Source organism: Melanerpes formicivorus, unplaced genomic scaffold, assembly GCF_026170545.1.
Source record: "Melanerpes formicivorus ecotype bairdi unplaced genomic scaffold, bMelFor1.0.p_v2 SCAF_17, whole genome shotgun sequence".
Lineage (NCBI taxonomy): Eukaryota > Metazoa > Chordata > Aves > Piciformes > Picidae > Melanerpes > Melanerpes formicivorus.
The window spans coordinates 187,702-209,398 of record NW_027142369.1 but is presented as its reverse complement, the minus strand read 5'-3'; the positions used below and the strand labels follow the sequence as shown (position 1 = coordinate 209,398).

Below are 21,697 nucleotides of genomic sequence, written 5' to 3'. Positions count from 1 at the left end.
AAAACTGAATCTGGTATTTTTCAGTTTAAGTCAACTGGACTAACTGCTAACCTCTTAGCAGAAAGGAAACTTAAGGGGCCACAGAGAGGGGCTTTGTTGTATCTAACCTGAGAGTTGGGTCAGTTTATTTGTCATAAGAATACCTCCAAAGTCAGCTTTGTACAGTGACAGAGTATACACTTCAGTGACCTCAAGGCCTTGCAGCTCTGGACAGTATTTTGCAAGACTGTCTCTGTCTGCTGTGATTAGAGGTGTGTGCATCTAGGGGCACTAAAGTCTGATGCCTTGTCTGTTTTTGTCATCTTCCTTCTGTAAAAACAATGTGGTAATCAGTGACAGAGCTTTGTATGCCAGTTTTGCCAGACTTTGAATTGTCACGTTCTTTGCTCTCTTTTGTAGTGGTCCTGGAGATGGTTTCTTCAGTTCAGCATTTCAGTCCCAGCTGATTGGGAACAATCTGCACAATGTCTCTGTTCCAGAACGTGAGTGTCCAAAGAAATAAACCACTCTTGAGTGTTGTCAGTGTGTGTGGGAGTTTAAATAAAAACAAGGTCTCCTTGTGACTCAGTGCAAGGCAGTTGAGATTTTACCTTCATGGTCATGGTCAGATTCATGCTGTTCCTCTGTGCAGTTTTATGTATCAGCAGAAGAGAAGAAAGCTGCAAATAACACTATGTTTAGACATGGTCACTAGCTGTTTCATCATATTCCTTCTAGAGGGAAAGGTGCTATTTAGAGGGGTTTGACAGCTTTGTATGTATGCATCTTGTTAATTTTTTAGCCTTTATGGTGCTTGAGAGAAGAAAAATAGATGTGTCCTGTTTACCTTAGGTTTGTAGGTGCTCAGATGTGGGATTTGTTTTCAAAAGATGTGTAAATGAAGACTTATCAACTCCTTTGTGACACATCAGTGCTCCTGCTTCAGATATGTTATATTCAGCATGCATGTGAATGTAGGGGAAAGATGGCTCCGTGGTTGTTCCCTAATGCTGAGGTTGGCTAGGAGATACTGAGCCTTTAAGATGGCTTAGCTTTCTGATTACTTCAGCTTTTCTTTGGCAGGCCCCTGCTCCAGAGCTGTTACTATGAGAGCATCAGGTCTGTTCTCCCAGACTACGTTCTCTCATTGGCGTTGGCAGGCTGTGAAGGAAGGTATCTTAAGACAGGGAATCAGCTCTGCTATCCCATAGCTGGGCTTGCCTCCACTACCTCTTGAATTGCTCCAGGGGTCCAGCAGTGGAGTGCTTCAACTCAATGACAGGCTTTTCAAACTTGGTCATGTTTTAGTCTGACCACACACTCCTATGCAAAGTTATCTCAAACCTCTTGTTACCAAAATTACATACAAAAGAACTAGCTCTTCTGGTAATTTTAAAACTAGGTGGGAGAATTTTCAGTGCTTCAGCCAAATGTTATGTAACAGCTTTAATGAATTTTGGTTGGGGAGGGAAGGTAAAATTGCAGTGAGCTGTGCAGAGTGATGTGTCAAACAGGAAGTGAGCTGTCATCAAAACTGAGCAGGAGAATGCTTGCCTAATCAGAGTGCTGCAGACTAGCTGGGGGAGATATTTATAGGAGAGCTGCCTTATGCTTGTTTTGCCTCCTTCCTTCCTTCCTATGTAGACTTGGCTTATGGGTCTGTGGTCACAATGAAGAACCTTCGGATGGCAGGGGGATACCTTCACTCCCACTGGCACCTGTACCCAGAGGGGGTTGGGGCTCGCCAGCAGCAGGTTGGTGTGCTTGAGGAGCTCTGCCTCTGACTACAGCCAGGGACTGACTCCCACTGCGCTTAGCATTACAGGGTCACTGTGACAGGAGCTATGTATTTACTCACCATCTGTTACACTCTCAGCTCTGCACTTGGCTTTCAAGTGTGAGTGGAAATGATGTTTGAAAGCAGTCTACTACATTGCACCAGAGGGGTGACTTACAGCAGCAAGGCCTCATTGTAGTAGCATGACCACCCTCCATAGATGGAGGCCAGGAGGATTTCAGAATTATCTTCCATAACGAAAATGCTTTTGTTACCTCAAGTAAGGCTAGAAAACTCCTGTTGAAAACAAATACCTTATAGGTTTCATTGCTGTGTTTACCTTACATGAATTACTCCCCTTTGGAGCCTTGCTTTCCTCCTCTGTCACTGAAGAGTTTGTAAGGCTTTGCTCATTAAATTAGATATCTGTACATTCATAAGCTAACCATAACAAAGCTATCTGACCTCTAAGAATTTCTGATTAAACAAGTGATAAAGTGAAAAGCAGAAGTCAGGTAACTATCACTAACTAAGCAGTACAAAGATGAAGTGAATTTCTTAACTTTTTGTCCATCTTCATCAAACTTCCCACATCTTTTCAGCTCTTGCACCTTTCCCAAGATGTGTTTTGCAGTTTGCATGTCAGTGTCTAAAAATTGTTCTGAGCTCCATGAAAGAAAGTTGCTAGGGAAAAACAAGGGTTTGATTTTTACCTCTCTTCAGTGAGGAAGGGTTCAGAAATGCAAACTGTCTCAGTCTTCTTTTCCTGCTGTTCTTCCCAACCAATTCTCTGTGAGGCGTTCATGTTGGTTACTGTGGATGGAGATGTCATACCAAAACTGGCTCAAGGATAGGCACTATTCAAGTGCAGAGAAAATGCTTTGTGACACTGAAAGCATTGAAGGGAGAGGACACTGCTGGGAGTTTCCTTGAGGCTAAGCGGAAAAGGGTAGAGATGCCTACTATGTAGGTAGGACAGGGATAAGGAGCTGGAGAGTTTGGGTGCTGTGGAGAGGGGAAGAGAATTCAGAACTTGGAGGAGATTAGGTAGGAAAAGAATGGAGGTAATAATCTCTCTCTGCCTCCTCCTTTCCCTTCCCTTCTAATGGTATAACATCAAGTTATGATATTCTACCAGCAGCTCTCCATTTCTCCCCTCCGCCTCAGACATCCCTGTGTGTTCTGCCTTTCACCCACCCACTAGGCCATCTGCTCCCACCTGAGTGGGAGGCACACATCTGAGGCTGGGCTAGAGTTCCACAGAGGAGGGCTTGCTGCTTGCTGGAAGAGGAGAATGAGCAAAGTGGATGCAGTTTCTCATGCTGTTTTGGAAGGTTGCCCTGGGGCCAGATGACCTGCCCTGCCATGGTAGCAGTAGGAGCAGTTACTCTCTGTAAGGCTGAGTAGGCCAGTGTATCGTGCAACTTTAACACTGATCCCTAAATCCTTACCTTGCCTAGATCTTCTGGCAGAACTATTATGATTGTCACAGGCAGCCAGTTGTTGTCAGTCTCTGCCAGTGTTGCTCATTTGTAAAGCCAGTGCTGTTTCCATCTCCTCAACTGGTCAGTGACTATACAAAGAGTTGAGGTTTGGATCTGTGCCTGTTGCTGTAGGGTGAGAGGAGGTCAGGCTGTATGGTTGGAGGCCCGTGATGCATGTGAACTGACAGTGAGTGTGGTGATTCTGAGTGTCCAGCCTATACACCAACTAAGAGGGATCACCAGCATCCAAATCATCCCAAGGTTTCTGTGTTATTGGTGCAGTTTGCTGGCAAATGTGTGTCTGCTATCCCCAGCTCTTTTTCCTGTTTGGTAAAATAAGTTTTCATGTGCTTTCAGGTCACTGCCTACTTGCATAAGGATTTGAATAACCTGTGGATTATAAAGAAACATGATTCAGATGCAGGTAACAAATAACCAGTAACATGCCTTTTATAAAGGCTGGTTCAGTTTTTCACTTAAATGTTCTGAGTTGCCTCCAAGGCATGGATGCAAGGGGGAGAGGAGGCAGAACAAGAGTAACCTGGCTCCATCTTGATTAATGCTCTTTGTGTCTGCTCTGGTTTTGTTGTGTTATTTTTTCTCTAGATTGTTCACTGACAACATTTCAGCTAGGTAGGGCTGCAAATAACAGAGAGGAAATTAATCTGAACTCAGTTAATATTTTATGCAATCTATTGTTATGGCTATGGGCCCTGGAAAAACTGGGTCCTGGTACATTCTGATCTCTTGTGTTGATTGATTTGCATGGATATTTGCCTGTGACAAGAGTGCTGAACATGGAGACCTGTGGTTTGTACGTACATCTGTTGTTTTAGGATATCATATAGTGTAGCTCAGGCGTATTTGATCTGGCAGAGTTTCCTTTCTTCACCTGAAGCTTGTGTTTGTAAAAATGAACAAGAACTGGATGAACAACAAAAATGCAAGTGGAACAAAATTATCACCAGTGTTGCAAGGCTAATTTTATAGTTAATAAAAATATGTAGCTATTGTGTTCAGTTAGCCTGAACAGGCATCCCTTTTATGTAAGGGGAGCAGTATGTGCTCCTGCGGGTGATATTCTTTCGAGTAGCCCTCTGGTCATTAAACCAGAGCAGTTGTTTACACCAGGCTTGAAGCAGACACAAATTAGTTTGCCTTGTCTGCTTGAGGGAACTTTCAAACACCCTGATATGTTTGTCAGTGCATTGATGTGATTAGCTTGCCTTCCTTTGGCAGATCCGTCAGACCCCTTGAGCCCTGTGGAGTTCGTGAGGCACGGAGATATTATTCGTCTGGAACACAAAGAGTAAGGATCATTTCTGGGATTCAAAGAAGATGCATGGTTGAATAGATTGTGACAGAGGTATCTGTATATCTGCATTTCCAGTGTGGGGTTTGTGGAATTTTTTTCTGTGGTTTCCCTTTTGAAGGGTGTTAAATGGGAAACGTAACCATCATTAGAGTTACCTACCTAAGCAGCAGAGGGATGATTTTTCAGCTGCGTAATGTGCAGCATTAAGGGTAACTCTCCTGCAAAGAAGCAATTTCAGAACCCTCATTCTATTGCTTGTGCCAACTCAGTGAATTTTCTAGGCAAATAGAGTGTGGTGGTTTTTTGTAAGTGTGCTGCACACGTCCTAGTCCTATGGGTATAGGCAGCATCCACCCACTGAAGTTCCTGACGGCACTGAGATCACAGCAGTGAAACACTCTGAGCACAAATGTTGGCTGATGCCTTCAGGGAATACCTGAAAAGAAGCTCTAGTGGCTTGATATTTAATCTTCATCTGGCTTAATGTCACTATGCTGCAGTTCTTTGTGCTGTCACAGCTTTGATTTCTTAACAGAAAGCTCTAAACAGAGGCTCTAAACTCGTGAGCCTGGAAATCATGTCACGTTGTGTTCAGTATTGTGTGTTCACAAATTGTTGCTTAAGTTTTCAAAAGTATTTTAATATTGTGGGTTTTATGGCCTTCAGTTTTGGGGTTTACTACCAAAGACAGGAGGATGAAGATGATAGAATCTTCATAGGCAATTGGTCTTGACTAGGTCTCTAGAATGGGTGATGAAACTCTGGTGCTGCAGAATAAATCCAGCAGATGGCTCTGGTCTCCTTGCATATGAACCTAACCCCTCCTGAGCAGAGGGTTTCTGTGCAGATAAGGCTGGGCTGGATGCAGCTGCATTGTTGGTGGGAGTGTTTCATTGTCTGAGTGGTTTTACTAAGGACTGACCAGGATATAGTCAGACTTTTCTGGCTTCCCCAGTTAGTAGCTCTCATTAGAGCAGTAGGCTGTTTGTCTGCATCATGCACAGCTTGTGCTAATATTAGTGGGCCACTGGTTCTGCCCTCAGAAAAAATCTATGCCTAAGTTGTACAATCTTGCCCCTTGAGCAAAACTGGTAATCAATAGAGGTCAGGATCTTGCTGTTAGTGGGACTGTTAGTCCCACCTTTACTTGTAATTAAAACAACCCCTCATAATCAACAATGTCTTTTCCACTTGGAGGTGGTGGATTATATCTTGAGGATTGGATTTATTCATACTGTCCTCCTTTTCCAGCACTGCCCTAGGTGGCATAAGCTCAGACTTTCATGGTGGGAAGTGGTAGTTTCACTCTGTGGCCCATTGCTGTTAGGGTTGCATCCTGCCCTGCCCTGTTCTCATCTGGGATTCAGTGATCAGAGCACTGGCAGCTCTCTGAATGGCTCAGACCCAAGTTCTTACCACAAATGGACTGAAACACAAAAACAAACCAAGATTTGCCTTTTAATTTCAGAACTTCTAGAAATCTTCACAGTCATCAGCACGAGGCTCCTCTGACAAGGAAGCATTTCCAGGTCACTGGATATGGAATAGTAAGTGAATGGCAGGATAAAACAATATCTCCTTCTTTGGGGGAGTCTTTCCTGGTTTGGGGGGTTTGGGTTTTTTAAAACAAATAAATAAATAAATGTACATCAACCATACTGGAGGAAAAACTGATTTACCATGAAATAGTTCATCTCATATTTAAGGTCTGTTGAATATGAATACAGATTTAAGCTTTTACTGCCAGTCTACCTTTGGCAACATTCAACTCTTGAAACGCCAAACTAAGCAACCTTGAACATTCTCTGGCAGGTATTATTTCATATATTTGGCCTTGCCACATAGACAAGTGCCTTTTTTGTGACAGAATGATGACAGAATTTTGAATCATGAAAATGAAATCTGCTTTGAGGGCTGAATTTTCGAATGCAAGGGGCTGTTGCCTAAACTCCTTTAGCAAAGCAGCCAAGTTAATCCCATTGAAAATGTAACACTGAGCAGCAGTCACATATGATTTGGAAGAAGAAAAAAATACTTGAGGTTGGCAAGATACAAAATGCATGTGTGAGTAGTTGCTCATGTCTAGAATTGTCCCTTCCTGATGGGAAATGTTAGGTGAAGTCTCAGCAAGAACAGCATGGTGTTCAAGAGGGGATTGGATGTGGCACTTGGCGCCATGGTTTAGTAGTCATGAGGTCTGTGGTGACAGGTTGGACTTGATGATCTTTGAGGTCTCTTCCAACCTGATTGATTCTATGAACTTCTTTGTTGAATTTTGCCACCATTAGAGTGTTAGAGGTTCCTATTTACATAGAACCCACCTAAACAACTCACCCATGGCACCAAGCACCCCATCAAGTCTCCTCCTGAACACCTCCAATGATGGTGACTCCACCACCTCCCCAGGCAGCCCATTCCAATGGGCAATCACTCTCTCTGTATAGAACTTCTTCCTAACATCCAACCTAAACCTCCCCTGACGCAGCCTGAGATTGTGTCCTCTTGTTCTGGTACTGGCTGCCTGGGAGAAGAGACCAACCTCTGCCTGTCTACAACCTCCCTTCAGGTAGTTGTAGAGAGTGATAAGGTCACCCCTGAGTCTCCTCTTCTCCAGGGCTTTAATCCTCTACATCTTCTAGTTGGTGATTGATTTATTTTTGTGTGGTGGTGGTGTTTGTTGGTTTTGGGTTGTTTGTGGTTTTGGTTTGGTTTTTTGGTCCTATTGTATGTTTGCATGACAGAATGGATCAGGAGACTCCAATGATTTCTGGCGGATTGAAGTGGTGGGCAGAAGGACCGGGAAGCTCATCAAAGTCCTACGGAGTCAAGTCAGGCTAACTCATGTTGCCACAGGCTGTATATTGGGATCTTCTGGAAAGACTCTGCCAAAATGGTAAATGGCTTGTAATCCCCCTCCACCTCTGCTGATGTGTTCCTTTGCTCAATGGTACTTTCAAACTAGGCAATATCCACCTTTCCTCCAAGTGTTTGTCTGCAAAAGATTAAAAAACTCGCTGGCAGGTACTAAAAATAAAACCAGAGGGGAAGATCTGGGTTAAGGTTATGCAGTCTGCTACAGAGCAGCTCTGATAAATGGTATCTCTTACTGAGAGAGCCAAGGGCGTCATGGATTTTGTCCTGACTTTGGATAGAATAGGGTTAATTCTCTCCAGAAGTTGGGAGGGGACACATCTGAGCCAGCCAGTGGGGTGTTCTATACCATGCAGCCTCATGCCAGCTATGTAAGGGGGGGCTGGGGCAGGCAGTCCAAGCAATTCTTGGGCAATGCAGGGTTCAGTGGGGTGCAGGCAGTTGGTGTCATGTTTTATCTTGCTCATTTTTATGTATCGCTTCTTTACTGTTGCTGTTTTTCATTTCACAGTAGTGTCTCAATCCCCTTCCTAAACTGAGGGGCCCAGAACTGGACACAGGACTCAAGGTGTGGCCTAACCAATGCAGAGTACAGGGGCACAATGACTTCCCTGCTCCTGCTGGCCACACTATTCCTAATGCAGGCCAGGATGCCATTGGCCCTCTTTGCCACCTGGGTACACTGCTGGCTCATGTTTAGGTGGCTGTCAGTCAGCACCCCCAGGTCCCTCTCTGTTCCTGATGTTCATTCATTCTTTGTATTGTTCTGTTAAACTCTCCTTATCTCAACCCACTGGATTTTGCACTGCACTCCCAATTTCTCCTTCCCATCCTATTGGGGTGGGGGGAACTACCCCAGGTATAGATCTTGTCATCTACTAAGTCCAGGAAGGGATAGCAGACATGTTCTTCAAGGCCCGTTTTTAGCTTGGGATTCACAAAAATTGCTAGAAACTGAGGCAGTTCATGATGTTCCCACACCATAGTCCTCCAAATTAATTTTCATTGGCATTCATTTATTTTGTGGTTGGAAGATCATCTGTCATTTTTGCATGCAACATATGAAGCAAGGGGAACAGTAACAAGCTATTAGCAGAGTATCATAGTCTCATAGTATCATTCAGGGTTGGAAGGGACCACAAGGATCATCTAGTTCCAACCCCCCTGCCATGGGCAGGGACACCCCACACTAGATCAGGCTGGCCAGAGCCTCATCCAGCCTGCTCTTAAACACCCCCAGGGACGGGGGCTCGACCACCTCCCTGGACAACCCATTCCAGGGTTTCACCACTCTCATGGTGAAGAACTTCCTCCTCATAACCAGCCTGAATCTCCCCACCTCCAGCTTCATTCCATTCCCCCTAGTCCTATCACTACCTGAGATCCTGAGAAGTCCTTCCCCAGCCTTCCTGTAGGCCCCCTTCAGATACTGGAAGGCCACAATTAGGTCACCTGGGAGCCTTCTCTTCTGCAGACTGAACAGCCCCAACTCCTTCAGTCTGTCCTCATAGGAGAGGTGCTCCAGCCCTCTGATCATCCTCGTGGCCCTTCTCTGGACACACTCCAGCACCTCCACATCCCTCTTGTAATAGGGGCTCCAGAACTGGACACAGTACTCCAGGTGGGGTCTCAAGATGTCCTTCAATTATATCTCTTCATTATTAAAAGGAGGTATATGCAGAGACATCCTCTGTATCTGCAGAGCTGTACTGTGTGGGATGCTAACATGGATCCTGAAGCAGCAGGCTGTGTGCTCATGTTGCTTCTGTTTCCAGAGCAGCTAGCTTAGGTTTCCCATCACTGTGTTACAGTGAAGAGGGCTTTTAAGAAATCCTGTGGATGCTGCTCACGCAAGCGGATACCTCTGGTAATTGCCTGGTCAGGAATGCCAGTGCCATTGAGACTTTACCAGTAAAACCAATGTGATTGGTTTAAACCCCAAAATAAATCACTGCCTCTGTCAATAGCATTCAAGAAAGGAATGTTTCTTTTTCCCTAACACAAATGCACTCTGTGAATAGAAGTTAGTGCCACAAAGTATTAGTGATGTTAAGATCTGAGGGAAGAAAATACTTTTTAACTGCAAATAAGGTTGGATAGAGTATACTTCTATGTCTTTTTAGGAGTGTAAAAGGGAGTAATCATTGTCCATCAGACAATTAAGTGGTGAAGCCTGCTGAGGAGAAAATTCCTTGTTAATCTGTGACATTACTGCAGGGTTTGATGCATTTTCTCCTTAAGTATTTGGCATGGCCTGCTAGAAATAGGATGAGAGACTGAATGAGCAGTTGATGGGACCCTCTGTAGTCATTCTTTCGTTTCTGTAATACCGTTGTTTTAGGCATGAATTGACTTAATGATGGTGATTTTCTTCTGGAGAGACTTGAAGTACAAATTCTAGTTGTCAGTGTGCATCATCTTCAAAAATCCCACTGCATGGGGTTGTTTTTTTTAGTCTAAATGCCCAAAGTTAACTGTTCTTCAGGGGTTGGGAGCAAGTTGAAGTCACCTGCACACCATACCTGAAGGAGACTCCCAATTCCCTCTGGAACTTTGAAGATCACATCAACCCTAAGCGTAAGTTCTTTATTTCCTTTGAGAGTGAAACGTGGCTTGCTGTTACAGGATGAGCCATCAGACATCAAGAACTGGCATTCAGTGTTTGGGATTTGTCTGCTCTTTCCCAAATCAAGTGCAGACTTGCTGAATTTGGGCCAGTTGTGCAGAGGTGCATGGCCTTTTTCTGCTTCACTATTTGTACTGTAAGCTAGTAACCTCACTGTGAGTGTAATGGAAGTATAAGGGCTCCTAAGGACTTTGAGATCTTCATAGACAATAAAGGTGTGAAGTTTTATAGGCACTGCAGTAAAGGCTATTATTTTTAACATCATTGGTTTAATTGGGAATTACTGTCCTCACTGTGAGTATGTGATACACACTTGAATGATTTATTACAAAACAAAACAAAAAAGCTAGCATCCACACAGTTCTGGTGGAATCTTTTTTTCCTTCTCTTACCAGGGTCATGCTAAATGATGGCTTTGCAGTGCCATCAAGAAATGAATAGAAGTGTGACAGAGAGCTAAGTTTACCAGTAATGACAAATGTGCCTTGCAGCCTTATCCAGGAGTGAGATGTGTGTAACAGCCTCATTTGGCCTGAATTATTTGATACCATTTTCATTCCATGAATTGCAGATGACTTGGGCTAAATTCTGACTTAAAAAGCCTGCTGTTCTTCATCCTTTCAGAGCCAACTGTATGCAACCCAAAGGAGAGAAATCCTGGGCTGTCAATTTGTAGAATTTAATCTTCTGTTGTAATGCATTTTATGTTCCCACACTCATGGCTCGTTTGCAGATAAACAGCAGCCTATGTCTGTAATTTCAGCTATATAAATACAGAACTGTTTATTTCGTGGATTTTTATCTGTTTGTTTTGCTCCTGAAAGTAAAGGAGGAAATCTAGGAGTTACATCAGTTGTAAAATTAACTGGGGGATACTTTTGACTGCAAGCCTCTGTGTTTAGAATATGAATGAACTGGATAGGTAATTAAAAGAAGTGCTAGAGGAAGATTTGCACAGGAGGAGAGAGTTTATTATGAAAGAGGCAAATAAAAGTAAACCATACAGACTTCTAGCCTTTATTTTTCTCTTCTTTTTCTGAAGTGCCCAATATCAGCCTGGATGTTTTGAAGCCCTCTTTTGCAGAAATTCTGCTGGAATCCCACATGGTTATGATCCGGGTAAGATACTGATTCTAGGTTATCATTTTCTTCCTGTTTTCTCTTGCATCAAAAAGATACAGCATCTTCTTAGGTATCTTGGTGGTGGCTGCAAGCTAGGGCAGAATTTACATACCCCAGCAGCCTACTTGATTTTATAATTAGAAAGAGGAGTGCTCTTGCAGCTAAATCTTCCAAAAGTTTGGAAGCCTTGGGCTTCATGCCTGGCTCTGCTGTTGGTGTGATCTAGCTACGGTTATGCAATCCCTCCGCTGCTGAAATTCAGTTTCACAAAGAAGAGTTGGAAATTTTCCCTACCCTACTAGAAGGTTTTGAAGTTAAATTCATTTTTGTGAGGCAGGAGGATATGACCCTGGCCAGTCAGGAAAATTAGCTGAACAGGCACTTAGGAGAAAGTACATGTTTGGATTGAAAATCAAAACCTTCTGATTTATTTTAAGTGGCATCAAGGTGCTGAATTTTCTGCTTTCCCTATTTCCCCCTGATATTAAAAAAAGAGCTGGATGTAATATTTTCCAGGTGGACTGCTCTTGTGGTTTTTCCCCCATGATTGTTCTTTGTGCTCCTGGCCACAGCCTTTCTGCTTCCACCTTTTGTCTGAAAAACAAGGAGTTAATCTCTGTAGAAAGGAGTCTAAGGTTTTATTTGCTAGTGTTTGTGAAGCTCTTCTCAGATTCCTAGGAGAAAGAAGGTAGTCAAACAAATTAGTATTAATGCTAAGCATTTCCATGGCAACCAGTGATAATACTGTCTCAGGTAAGGAAGCACCTGCATGTGTTTCCATGGAAATAATCTTTCTGAGGCTTTTTTTTCCAGTGTGAAGGAAAACCTGTCGAAGTAGTCTCTTAATGAACAAAGAGGTTTTGCTTATGCAACGTGTCCTCAGTGACAGAGAAGCTGTAGGAGAGAGACATGGGGGAATGGTGCCTCTAACGGTGCCCAAAGAACATTTTCACTTGCACAGTAATATTGAAGCATTCATTGTGGCCATCTCCAGCCTTTATTCAGGAAGAGTGTTCCTGTGTGTTTGTGTACTCAGACATTTCTGTGCAGGCTTTGCATCATAATTGCCTGCTCATTTACATTTTATCTTACCTGTAGGGAAACAGTGGCCTCAAACCAAAGGACAATGAAGTTACATCCAAGCCTTGGCACTGGCCCATCAACTACCAGGTATACTGATTAATCCACTTTGCTTTTTGTTTTCTAGTGCTTTTGTTACGCTTCTTGAAGCGTAGCACCCCTTAATTTCATTAAAGGTGCTGTCAGCTTTATTTTGTAACACCTTGGCTGCATGGATGGGAATTTGCCTCACCTTTGACACTGTGCAAAACACAAACTGGATTGCTGGAAATCCATTTCACCCTCTTCTGGTCTGTTTCCTCAGGGCCTGCGTTTTTCTGGCGTCAATGAGACCGATTTTCGGGTGTATTTGCTGGGAAACCCGGTAAGCTGGAGTGGGAGGTTCCATGCCAATGTGCTCAGCAAGTTTTAGCTTAGTCTTGCTTCTACCAATGACAAGCAATTCTCTGTCTCCTCCTCCTCCTTTTCAGCTGTTTCTCTCATTGTACTCTTATGCTTGCGTGTAGCTTTTAATTTGCTCTTGACGCACGTGTGTCCAGCCTAAAGTCCTAAATCTTCCCTTTTTTGTCTATGTAGGTGATTTGGTGGCTAAATCTGGTCACTATTGGATTATATCTTCTGATAGCACTTTCTACTGCAGTTACCCTGAAGAGAGGTGTCCAGCTGACACCTGAGCTCAAAGGTGAGGTCAGTCTTCCTATCCCTCCTGCACTATAGAATCCCTATTACATCCTGGTTTGCCAATACAGGAAAGCTCATCTGGGGCTGCTGCCTGTGTTACAGAAATCTTTGTATGTTGTATTGAAACCCTGGAGGTTGGACAAGTTACACCTAAGGCAGCTGTGTGTACAAAACACTGAGCTGTAGAATGCCTCGAAAGCATAGCATGAATGATGTGACTGTTAACAGAGGTTCCATACCAGAAATAATCACTCTGATGAATAAATCTGACTTTTACATGGCAGGCCATTCCTGATAGGTTGTCAAATTTCCTAGGCCTGTAAGACTTGATAGGAAATCTTCAGATTGGCAAGGGCCCTGGTACACCTACTTAGCCACAGAAAAGGGCTCTGAAAGTAACTCACAGGCAGGAAATGTGATCAGTGGCCCCTCAAAAGTCTTACCACTCCATTGCTGGAGAGATTGGAGCTGGATAGGTATAAGGCGACATTTTAAGGTGATCCTGAGGTCCCAGTCTCAGTAGGCTTTTGTGGCTTTATTTTCTTGCAGGAAACAAGGGCTTGGATTAGTCAGTAGCTGATATGTTGTCACTCAGCCTAGGATAGGAATTTCTTATGGAATTTCTTATGGACTGCTCAAAAGTCAGGATGCTGGCCACAATTGTTGTCAGTTCAGCCAGAAATGACCAGATGTAAAGCTGCTGGAAAGACTCTATTCCATCTGGGTCTATCAGTAAGAGAAAGTGATAAAACATGTCAGGGAAACCTTACTGATGCAGAAATCTACTGGCCCCATGTCTTTTAACTTAGACTGCTTTGCAAGCTTCCAAGAAATGTTTTCTAGCAAAGATAATTACCTCAGATAGGTTACTGGTAACAGGCTTCCTTTTCACGGTTGCCTTTTGCAGGCGCCTTGAAAGTGTGTGGGTGGCAGGATTTTGTCTGCCAAGGGCGAGAAACCACTGAGCTTAGATTATTGAGCAATGTCATAGAATCACAGAATGCACTAGGCATGAAGGGACCATTAAGGGTCATCTAGTTCAATCCCTCTGCAGTAAGCAGGGATATCCCAAACCAGGTCAGGTTGCTCAGAGCCCCTTAAAGCCTGACCTTGAATGTCTGCAGGGATGGGGCCTCCACTACTTCCCCTGCCAGCCTGTTCCAGTGTTCCACCACTCTCATAGTGAAGAAGTTCTTCCTAATGTCCAATGTAAATCTACCCTTCTCTAGTTTAAAACTGTTGATGCTTGTCCTAGTGCTGCATGCCTTTGTAAATGGTCTCTCCCCAGCTTTTTTGTAGGCCCCCTTCAGGTACAGGAAGGCTGCTGGTTGGTCTCTCCAGAGTCTTCTTTTCTCCATGCTGAACATCCTGTCTTTGTAGGAGAGGTGCTGCAGCCCTCTCATCATTTTTGTGGCTCTCCTCTGGACCCTCTCCATCAGGTCCAATCCCTTCTTGTCTTGAGGGCCCCAGAGCTGAAAATTAAAGGCCTCAAAGCTGGACACAAGGAAAAGAGTGTGAGCTTCCTATAGTAGTGAACTGGGCTGATCTTCCAACAGAAGTACTGCAAGTTGCTACCTGTATCGGCTGTAAGAGAGACAGACCAGTTGCATCAGTGCCCTGCTCTCAAGCTCTGCATGTGCTCTGTACTTCTGTAATATATATGGGGTTTTAAAATGATAAATATTTCCTGGCATTTGTGAAAATATGAAATTATGATTATGAAAATGCAAAAGATGCAATGATTCCTCATTATGTCCAGTGCCAGGGTTGTGGAGCTTTCCACAAACCCTAGAAAGTGATAGTTTGACCATTCCAGTTTATGTCAATGGTTGCTTCATTCTCTCTGTGGGAAGTGAATTTTAAAATGGGATGTGAAATTACATTTAGCTCTTTGCTAAGCTGCATGCAGACACCAGAGCTCCTGCTCCCTTCTCCAGGCTCTGAGAGATAGGCAACTTTTCTTTCCAGGAGAGGCTGGAAAAATGATGATCTGGATGCCTGTAGCCTTATTGCTGCAGAGAGAATTCAAAAACATCAGAAACTAAAATGATGTCATTAGTCTGATGTATGTCCTGAGCAGCTGCAAGTTCAGTCTTAACATAGAGCGTGATCAGTCAGTCATCTGCCAGTCTTTTGAGACCTAGAACTTTGCATATCTTGCCTGCTAACTGTTCTCCTGAAGTGTTTCTGTGCTTTTAACGAGTGCAGCTGGGATGCTGCAGAAGCTGGAAGCAGTTTCAGACCAGTACCCGACTTCCTGCAAAGATAACCATCTGCTGAGTTTACTTGTTTGTGATAAGGCTTGCAATAAGGAACTGTAGTTGAGTTTTTCTCTGCTGAGGTCTGTTTGTTTGTGTTCCAGAACTGTCCAGCATTGTACTGCGTGGCGGAGGGCAGATCACACTGGGCTGGCTCCTTCATTACCTCCCTTTTTTTATGATGGGACGAGTCCTCTACTTCCACCACTACTTTCCTGCCATGCTTTTTTCCAGCATGTTGACAGGTAAATACTAGAGTCTGGAAGAAGCCAGTTCTGGTAACTGGATTGTTTTCAGGCTAAGCAGTTATTTATTTAGTTACTTTTAACAGGTTTTCTGAGTGCTTGTGCAAAGTGCTTGAAAACATTGACTAATTCAAAATGTTTTCATGAAGCAGCTTGCATTGCCAAATTGTCTTTTTTTGTCTGTTAACCACCATGGAGAGGCAGTTATGTCTAGTGCTTAAGGCATTTAAGTTTGGAAACCTGATTCCTTTTGTCTGCTGTGTCACTGTTTGTATGTAAGCTTTGTTACAAGTTACTTCCTGTTCTTTGCTGCCCTCACTTTTCTGTCATGTCTGCTTATAGTTCACTCTCGGTAGTTCTTCCAGTGGTTTTTGTACCAATTTAGCATGCTGGGCCCCAGATCTCTCTTGCATTTAGTCACAGGGAAAGGACTTTCTACTGATACAAAAACAATACCTGCAGTTCTGGAGGTTACTAAGATAAATGAATTTGAAATGTACAGGCTTTTCTGGTGTTAAACAATGCTTTGCCATCCAGGTCTGTCCTGAGCATAGCAGATTGTTTTCTTTGGCCTCTTCATTGCTCCTGACTTATACTTCTTCCTTCTCCTAGGAATCACCTGGGACACACTACTGAAGTTCTGTGCTGGATTCTTGTTGCCCAGCACCACAGCTAGAAAAGTGTATGGAGGGGGGTTCTTGACACTGATCCTACTCATTGTGTACAGGTGAGCACTGGAAGCTGAACTTCTTCTGAATGTGTGGCAGTTTCTGTCTCAATGGAAATCTTAGTGCCTGTTAATTATCCTTAGTCTTTGTCTCTCTTCTCTGCTCAACTTGTCAGACATCATCAAGCCCAATCTTAACTCCTAAAATTTGATTAGGTTCAGCATTTGTGTACCAGTAATGCATCATACAACATCTTTCCATTGCAGGGAATCTTTCTTTTATCCCAACACTCAGTCTGAATGCTGTATTCTCCTCTGAACCCTGCAGGTCGCTGGCTTCTGAGTCTAGTGTCAGTGTTGGATGGTGTCACATCCCTCCAATACAGCCAAATTCTTCATTGTTCTGGATTTCAGAGATGGCTTTTCTGACAAGCTGTTGCTTTGTAAGATAAAAGACTGTGTTCAGCAGAGATTAGAAGGTCCACAATGGAGCTTAGAGTAGCCCAAAAACAAAGGTCCCATAGGACATCTTTGTGGACTAATCTCCTTCAGTGTTCTTGAGACAGAAAAACTGTGCAGTCTCTGATGGACATTTGGTGTCTTTCCACAGCTTCTACCTCTTCCATCCTCTGTCCTATGGGATGATAGGACCCATGGCCTCTGACCCTAGCAGCCCCATGGCAGGGCTCCGGTGGATGGACTCCTGGGAGTTCTAGAGCCAGCAAAGGGAGCCTGGAAACAGCAAATGAGGACCACGTGATCTGCTGCATGTCAGGCTGATTCTGGTGCTTTAGAGATGTGTGAACAGTGCTCTCTATGGAGAACTCTGGGTATAGTAGCCCTGTTGCTATGGCTTTTGCACTGCCTGCATTGGAAGATGCAGAGGATGACCATGAGAAGGTCCTCTTGAAAAGACTCATACTCTGAATCCTTAGATTCCTGGATGACTGACTACTTAAATCTCTGTTCTTTGAGCAATATATGTATTAATCAGACAGCAGTGGCATTCTAGCTGTCAGATGGGTACAAGTTGGAGGCTGTGGGTAGTTGCATGGTTGTCATGCATGTGTGTGTGTCTTCCTTCTGGTAATCAAAGCATCTTTCAGTCTGAGAGCCAGACAGTGTCTGAGACATTAGGATTTTTATCAAGAGGAACAACCTTCCTTATGGTGAGGTTTGAGAAAGCTTCATGTAAGTATCTTGGTACCTCCATTCTGCCCTGCCCTGCTGTCTACTTTTTTTTTTTTTTATGTTGTTCTGACCTTGAATTTAAAACATTTGACTGAAAGGAGCCTGCTTGAAGTCTCCTGAGCCACTGTGCCTTGCCTGTCTCACAGGCTCTTTGCAGACAGAGATGAAGGTTGTTTATCCTTGTATACTGCCTTGCTTTCTAGTCACCTTTAATCATTTATCACAGTCACCTAGCAGGCCTGAGCTCAGAGCCAGATTGTTCCAGCCTAGCACTTCATAGCTGCTTTGCAGTTCTGTCTGAAATTGCTATGGAAATTGTGGTGGAAATAGCAGGTGATTTGTTTTCTGCCCTAAGTATGCAGTGAAGACCAGCTTCTTGGGGCTGTATGGGAGACTGAAATGATGGCTTTGGAATTTCACAGACAGCTGCCAGTCATTCATGTTTTGATCCCAGCTACTCCAGTGCCAGTTCTGTGCTTTTAGGGGGGAAAGCCTTATCTTTGTGAATGTGGCATCTGCCGAGCTAGCTGTCAGTGCTAAGGGGTCTGCACACTATTCTAGCAACCCTCACATAGATGGCTGATCATGAAATTAGTGCACTGAAGAAAGTCAGGCCAGGAAAAATCTCTTTCTGTAGTGAATGTCCATAGCAATTGGATGTTGAATCCCCCTGTTCCAGGAAAGCAGTATCTTGTTTATCAGGTGCCTTTCTCCTGCATTAGTCTCTTTTTGTAACTGTCCCTTTCAGTCCATCTCCTACTCTTTTTCCCAATTTCAATTTCTTGTTACATCTCAAGGTTGCTACCTTGCAGGATCCAACATGAATGACACTTGGACCCCAGATACACTCCTCTCTCAAGAAGTAATATTTGCAAAATATTATGTATATCTTTCAAGGACCTCCAGCCTTTAATTTCAGAGTTCTTGCTGTGCTTGACAGCCTTGCATCAAAATTACAGGTACAGGGAGAGCAGCAAGTGAGTATCTTTAAACATGAATTGTGCATTAATTTATCTTGCCAAACCTTTTTACAGCACAGGAGGGCTGTGTTCCTGTAGTTGTTTGGGGTGAGGTTGGGGGCATTGAAACTCCAGTCAGACTTGCTTTCATTCTTCTTTAATAGAGATCCAGTAGCTGCTTGCTATTGTAAGGCTCTGGCTTGGTGTGTCACATCTCTGTTCAGAAGCTGACTCCTATAGACACTAACTCAGATGGTAGAGACCTGTGCTTTAGGTTTTAAAGGTTTTGAGTTAATCACCTGCTGGTAACACATGGTGGGAAGTCATTGTGCTAATTAGCTGCTGAGTTTGATGATACTTTTCCCCTTGCTATTGCAGGATGTGCTCCCACCTTCATGAGCCAGTGGTTCACAGAGATGATATATAGCCAAGCAGCATGAAGAGGGAGGGAAGGCTGCAAACTTTGTCAGATCCTCCTTGATCTGGCAGCAGCTGTCAATTGTTAACTGTTGGCAACATAGCAGACAGGCAGTGCAGTGCTGCCTATGTAGCAGTGTGATTCAGCATCTTCTGTTCTCATGAGATTACTGGCTTAATACCTTGCAATCCTGAATGTGAACCTTCCTTAAAACAGTCCCATTGCCATGAGGAGGATTTGCCAGAAGAGCTGATAAGTCATGATTTAAACACACTTGACCTTAACAGTAATGACAGAGAACACTAAGAAACTTATGTTTTGGAATGACAGTTTCTAACGCTCTTTATTCATCATGTTTAAATCTATGGAGAAGCAAAGATCGACTTAGTAACCTTGATTAGTTATTGTGAAAGGGTCAGCTTTGTAGGAGCAGTCTGAGGTGTGTTCCTTGGTCAGGATCCCTCTGTTCTTTGTTCTAACAATCTTTTGGGTGAGGGTTGACCAGCTGAAGGTGGCAAATGTCGTACTCCTATGCCACTTTCCTGTGCACAAGCCTAGTTCCTGCTTCAGTACAGACAAAGGTTCATTTTTCTTTATGACTGCCATTTCAGAAATCCTGAGGGCATTTGGTTGGCCTTGAGACTAACCTAGCTGTTCCACAAGAGGGAGCAACCTGCAGCAGCATCTCTAGTTATTTATTTATTTAATAAATCATTCAGAGTTAGTTATTAGAAGGTCTGCATTTGAAGACTGTAGTCTTCAAACACTCTCTTTGTGGCATTTCCTCTGCACTCTCTGGACTCCAAGGGTTGGGATTTCAAGTCAGTGTAAATTGATGTGACTCTCTTTTTCTTTCTATCAGGAGAAAAGCACTGAAAAAAGTGTTTCAGTTAGAATTTGACCATCAGTATTTGCTTCCCAAAACAAAACCTGTCGGGTTGTAGCTGGAACATAACAGTAACCAGTGTTTTGGGAGATCAATGAAATAAAGTCTTTGGGATTCCTTTACTGACTGACAAAATGTCTGAGTGGTCCAGATGTGAGGCAGTGGGTGCAGGGCAGAAGGTACTCTGCATGGAATTTGGGCTGCTTCAGTTTTTCCATTTGTGCTTGTGGAACAAGTTATTAGTCCTCTTCCCTCCTTGTGTGGAAAATAACTTTCTGAGGCCAAAAGATGTTCTCTGGAGCAGCTGCTCTCTTTGAGCTTTGCTTGACAGAGTACTTTTATCACTGGCAAAGTATTTCATCAAACTATCCATGGATTCAAACCATGAAAAGCTGCAGGCTGCAACATTGCCTACTTCAATTTTTTTTTTAATGTGTAAACTCTTGTTTTCATCTCTTCAGTCATTGGAAGATAGCTAGAGGGCTGCTAGGCTCATGTAGCTTCATCCCAGACAATTCAGCCATCTTAAAAGGTTTCTGTTAACAGCAGCTTCAGGACACACATGTGCACACAGCAGCGGAGACTGGCCTGCTTCCAGGAACTGGACTTGTCTTGCATGAGTGGGGTTTGAGTGGAGATTCCTCTGCCAAGATTGCCTGGGATCTAGGTGGAGAACTGTGTGTCATACACTGCTTATGGGTGAGAGAACCACCACTAGCTCTTGACTGCAAAGAGATTCCTTTTTGCATCTTGACTGGAAGGCCTTATTGATGCACAGAGGGCATTGGCAAGAGCTTCCTTTTACTATCTCCCTCCTTCCTGCTGCTTTTTCAAGGATGCCCATCGTACAGGACATGTCTTTGCTTCCCCTCCAGTTTTTAGGCTGTTCATCCATTTCTTATGGGTACCTGAACAAGGAGCAGGACATGACACCTCACAGTATCTTGAGTGAATGCACTGAGAGCAAAACCAGAAACTTGTGGAAAGGTAACCAAGTGCATTATTTGATGGTAAACAAAGGTGTTCTTTGGCAGTTCCATCCTGTCCTTTCTCTATCTCTTGGAGAGTTGTTTTCAAGGGACACGAGAGTGAACCAGCTCTCAGCATGGAAACACATGAAACTCTGAATACCTGAAATTCTCCATTGCCACACTTAGCAGCTCCCTTTCCAGAGGCCATGCACTCTGCACACCAGTACCATTATAACACTGTTTCCTTCTCTCAGGATCCTGCTGACAAAGTGAAAATCTCCTTAGCAGTGCCCTGTGCCTCTGCCAGCTGGGGAATATAGGTAAGATTACTTTTTCTCCCCTTTGCAGCAAGTGACCACACATGTTGGCAAGTGTGTGCCGTGAACACAAGATTGTCAAGTGTTAGAACATCATAAAGCTCTTTCCTGCTGGGAAAGGAAGACTGAGGATATGAACCACCTCCATAGCACACTTACTTTTTTCAAGGGGCTGTGGAATGCAAGCAGATAGGACTGGAAATTGTCTTTTGTTGTCTTTAAAGTACTAAGACCTTAGTGGAATCTCTTGGCTATGAGTTGCTTTACTTTCTTAACTCCGTTATGTTTACTTGAATGTCAAGGGCTACGATTGTCACACTTAATATCTGAGGTAAGGGACATACTAGCACAGAAACACTCCTGCTGAATTTGCAGTTGCCAAGTAAATTTATTGTGTTCTCCATCTTTGGAGAACTTGCCCCTGACTGAGCAAGAGTTTGGAGCAGCAGTGAGAGGGGTTCTTTTGTAATTCTCTCCTATATTCTGAACCTTTCTTACTAATCCTCTGTGTGTGTGTGTGTGTGTGCTTCTGTCCATAACCTGAATGTCATCTAACTAAGGTGTAATTACTGCACCAGTGAGTGTGGGTGTGAGAATGTTCCCTGGATCTATGTATTTTGTATAGGAGATCATGGAAAATGAGGTAGAGTTTGGAATTTAATTTTGTAATAAATGCCTCTTTTTCAAACATTCTCTTTACATCTAGATCTTGGAGTGTGGTTTTTTTTCCGCCCCCTTTTCTCTCTCCCTCACACACATCCTGGAGGTAGCAGCATGAACTTGAAATGGACTCATTGGAGGGCTTTATCTAGGACAATGGGGACCTACATTAGCTTTGAGCACAAAAATG

The 21,697-nt window shown here is 43.5% G+C and overlaps 1 protein-coding gene across 1 annotated transcript in view; it reads left to right on the top strand.

Moving 5' to 3' along the window:
* POMT2 (protein O-mannosyltransferase 2) overlaps positions 1-21,697 on the top strand; it is a 32,874-nt gene extending 11,177 nt beyond the window's left edge. The window contains exons 8-21 of the mRNA XM_068148647.1: positions 400-482; positions 1,624-1,733; positions 3,598-3,664; positions 4,480-4,549; positions 6,024-6,102; positions 7,297-7,448; positions 9,912-10,003; positions 11,095-11,171; positions 12,273-12,344; positions 12,559-12,618; positions 12,831-12,936; positions 15,298-15,438; positions 16,051-16,165; positions 16,716-21,697. Coding sequence (XP_068004748.1) covers positions 400-482; positions 1,624-1,733; positions 3,598-3,664; positions 4,480-4,549; positions 6,024-6,102; positions 7,297-7,448; positions 9,912-10,003; positions 11,095-11,171; positions 12,273-12,344; positions 12,559-12,618; positions 12,831-12,936; positions 15,298-15,438; positions 16,051-16,165; positions 16,716-16,821 — 1,330 coding nt within the window. The 3' untranslated portion in view covers positions 16,822-21,697. The remainder of the gene's footprint in view (positions 1-399; positions 483-1,623; positions 1,734-3,597; positions 3,665-4,479; positions 4,550-6,023; positions 6,103-7,296; positions 7,449-9,911; positions 10,004-11,094; positions 11,172-12,272; positions 12,345-12,558; positions 12,619-12,830; positions 12,937-15,297; positions 15,439-16,050; positions 16,166-16,715) is intronic.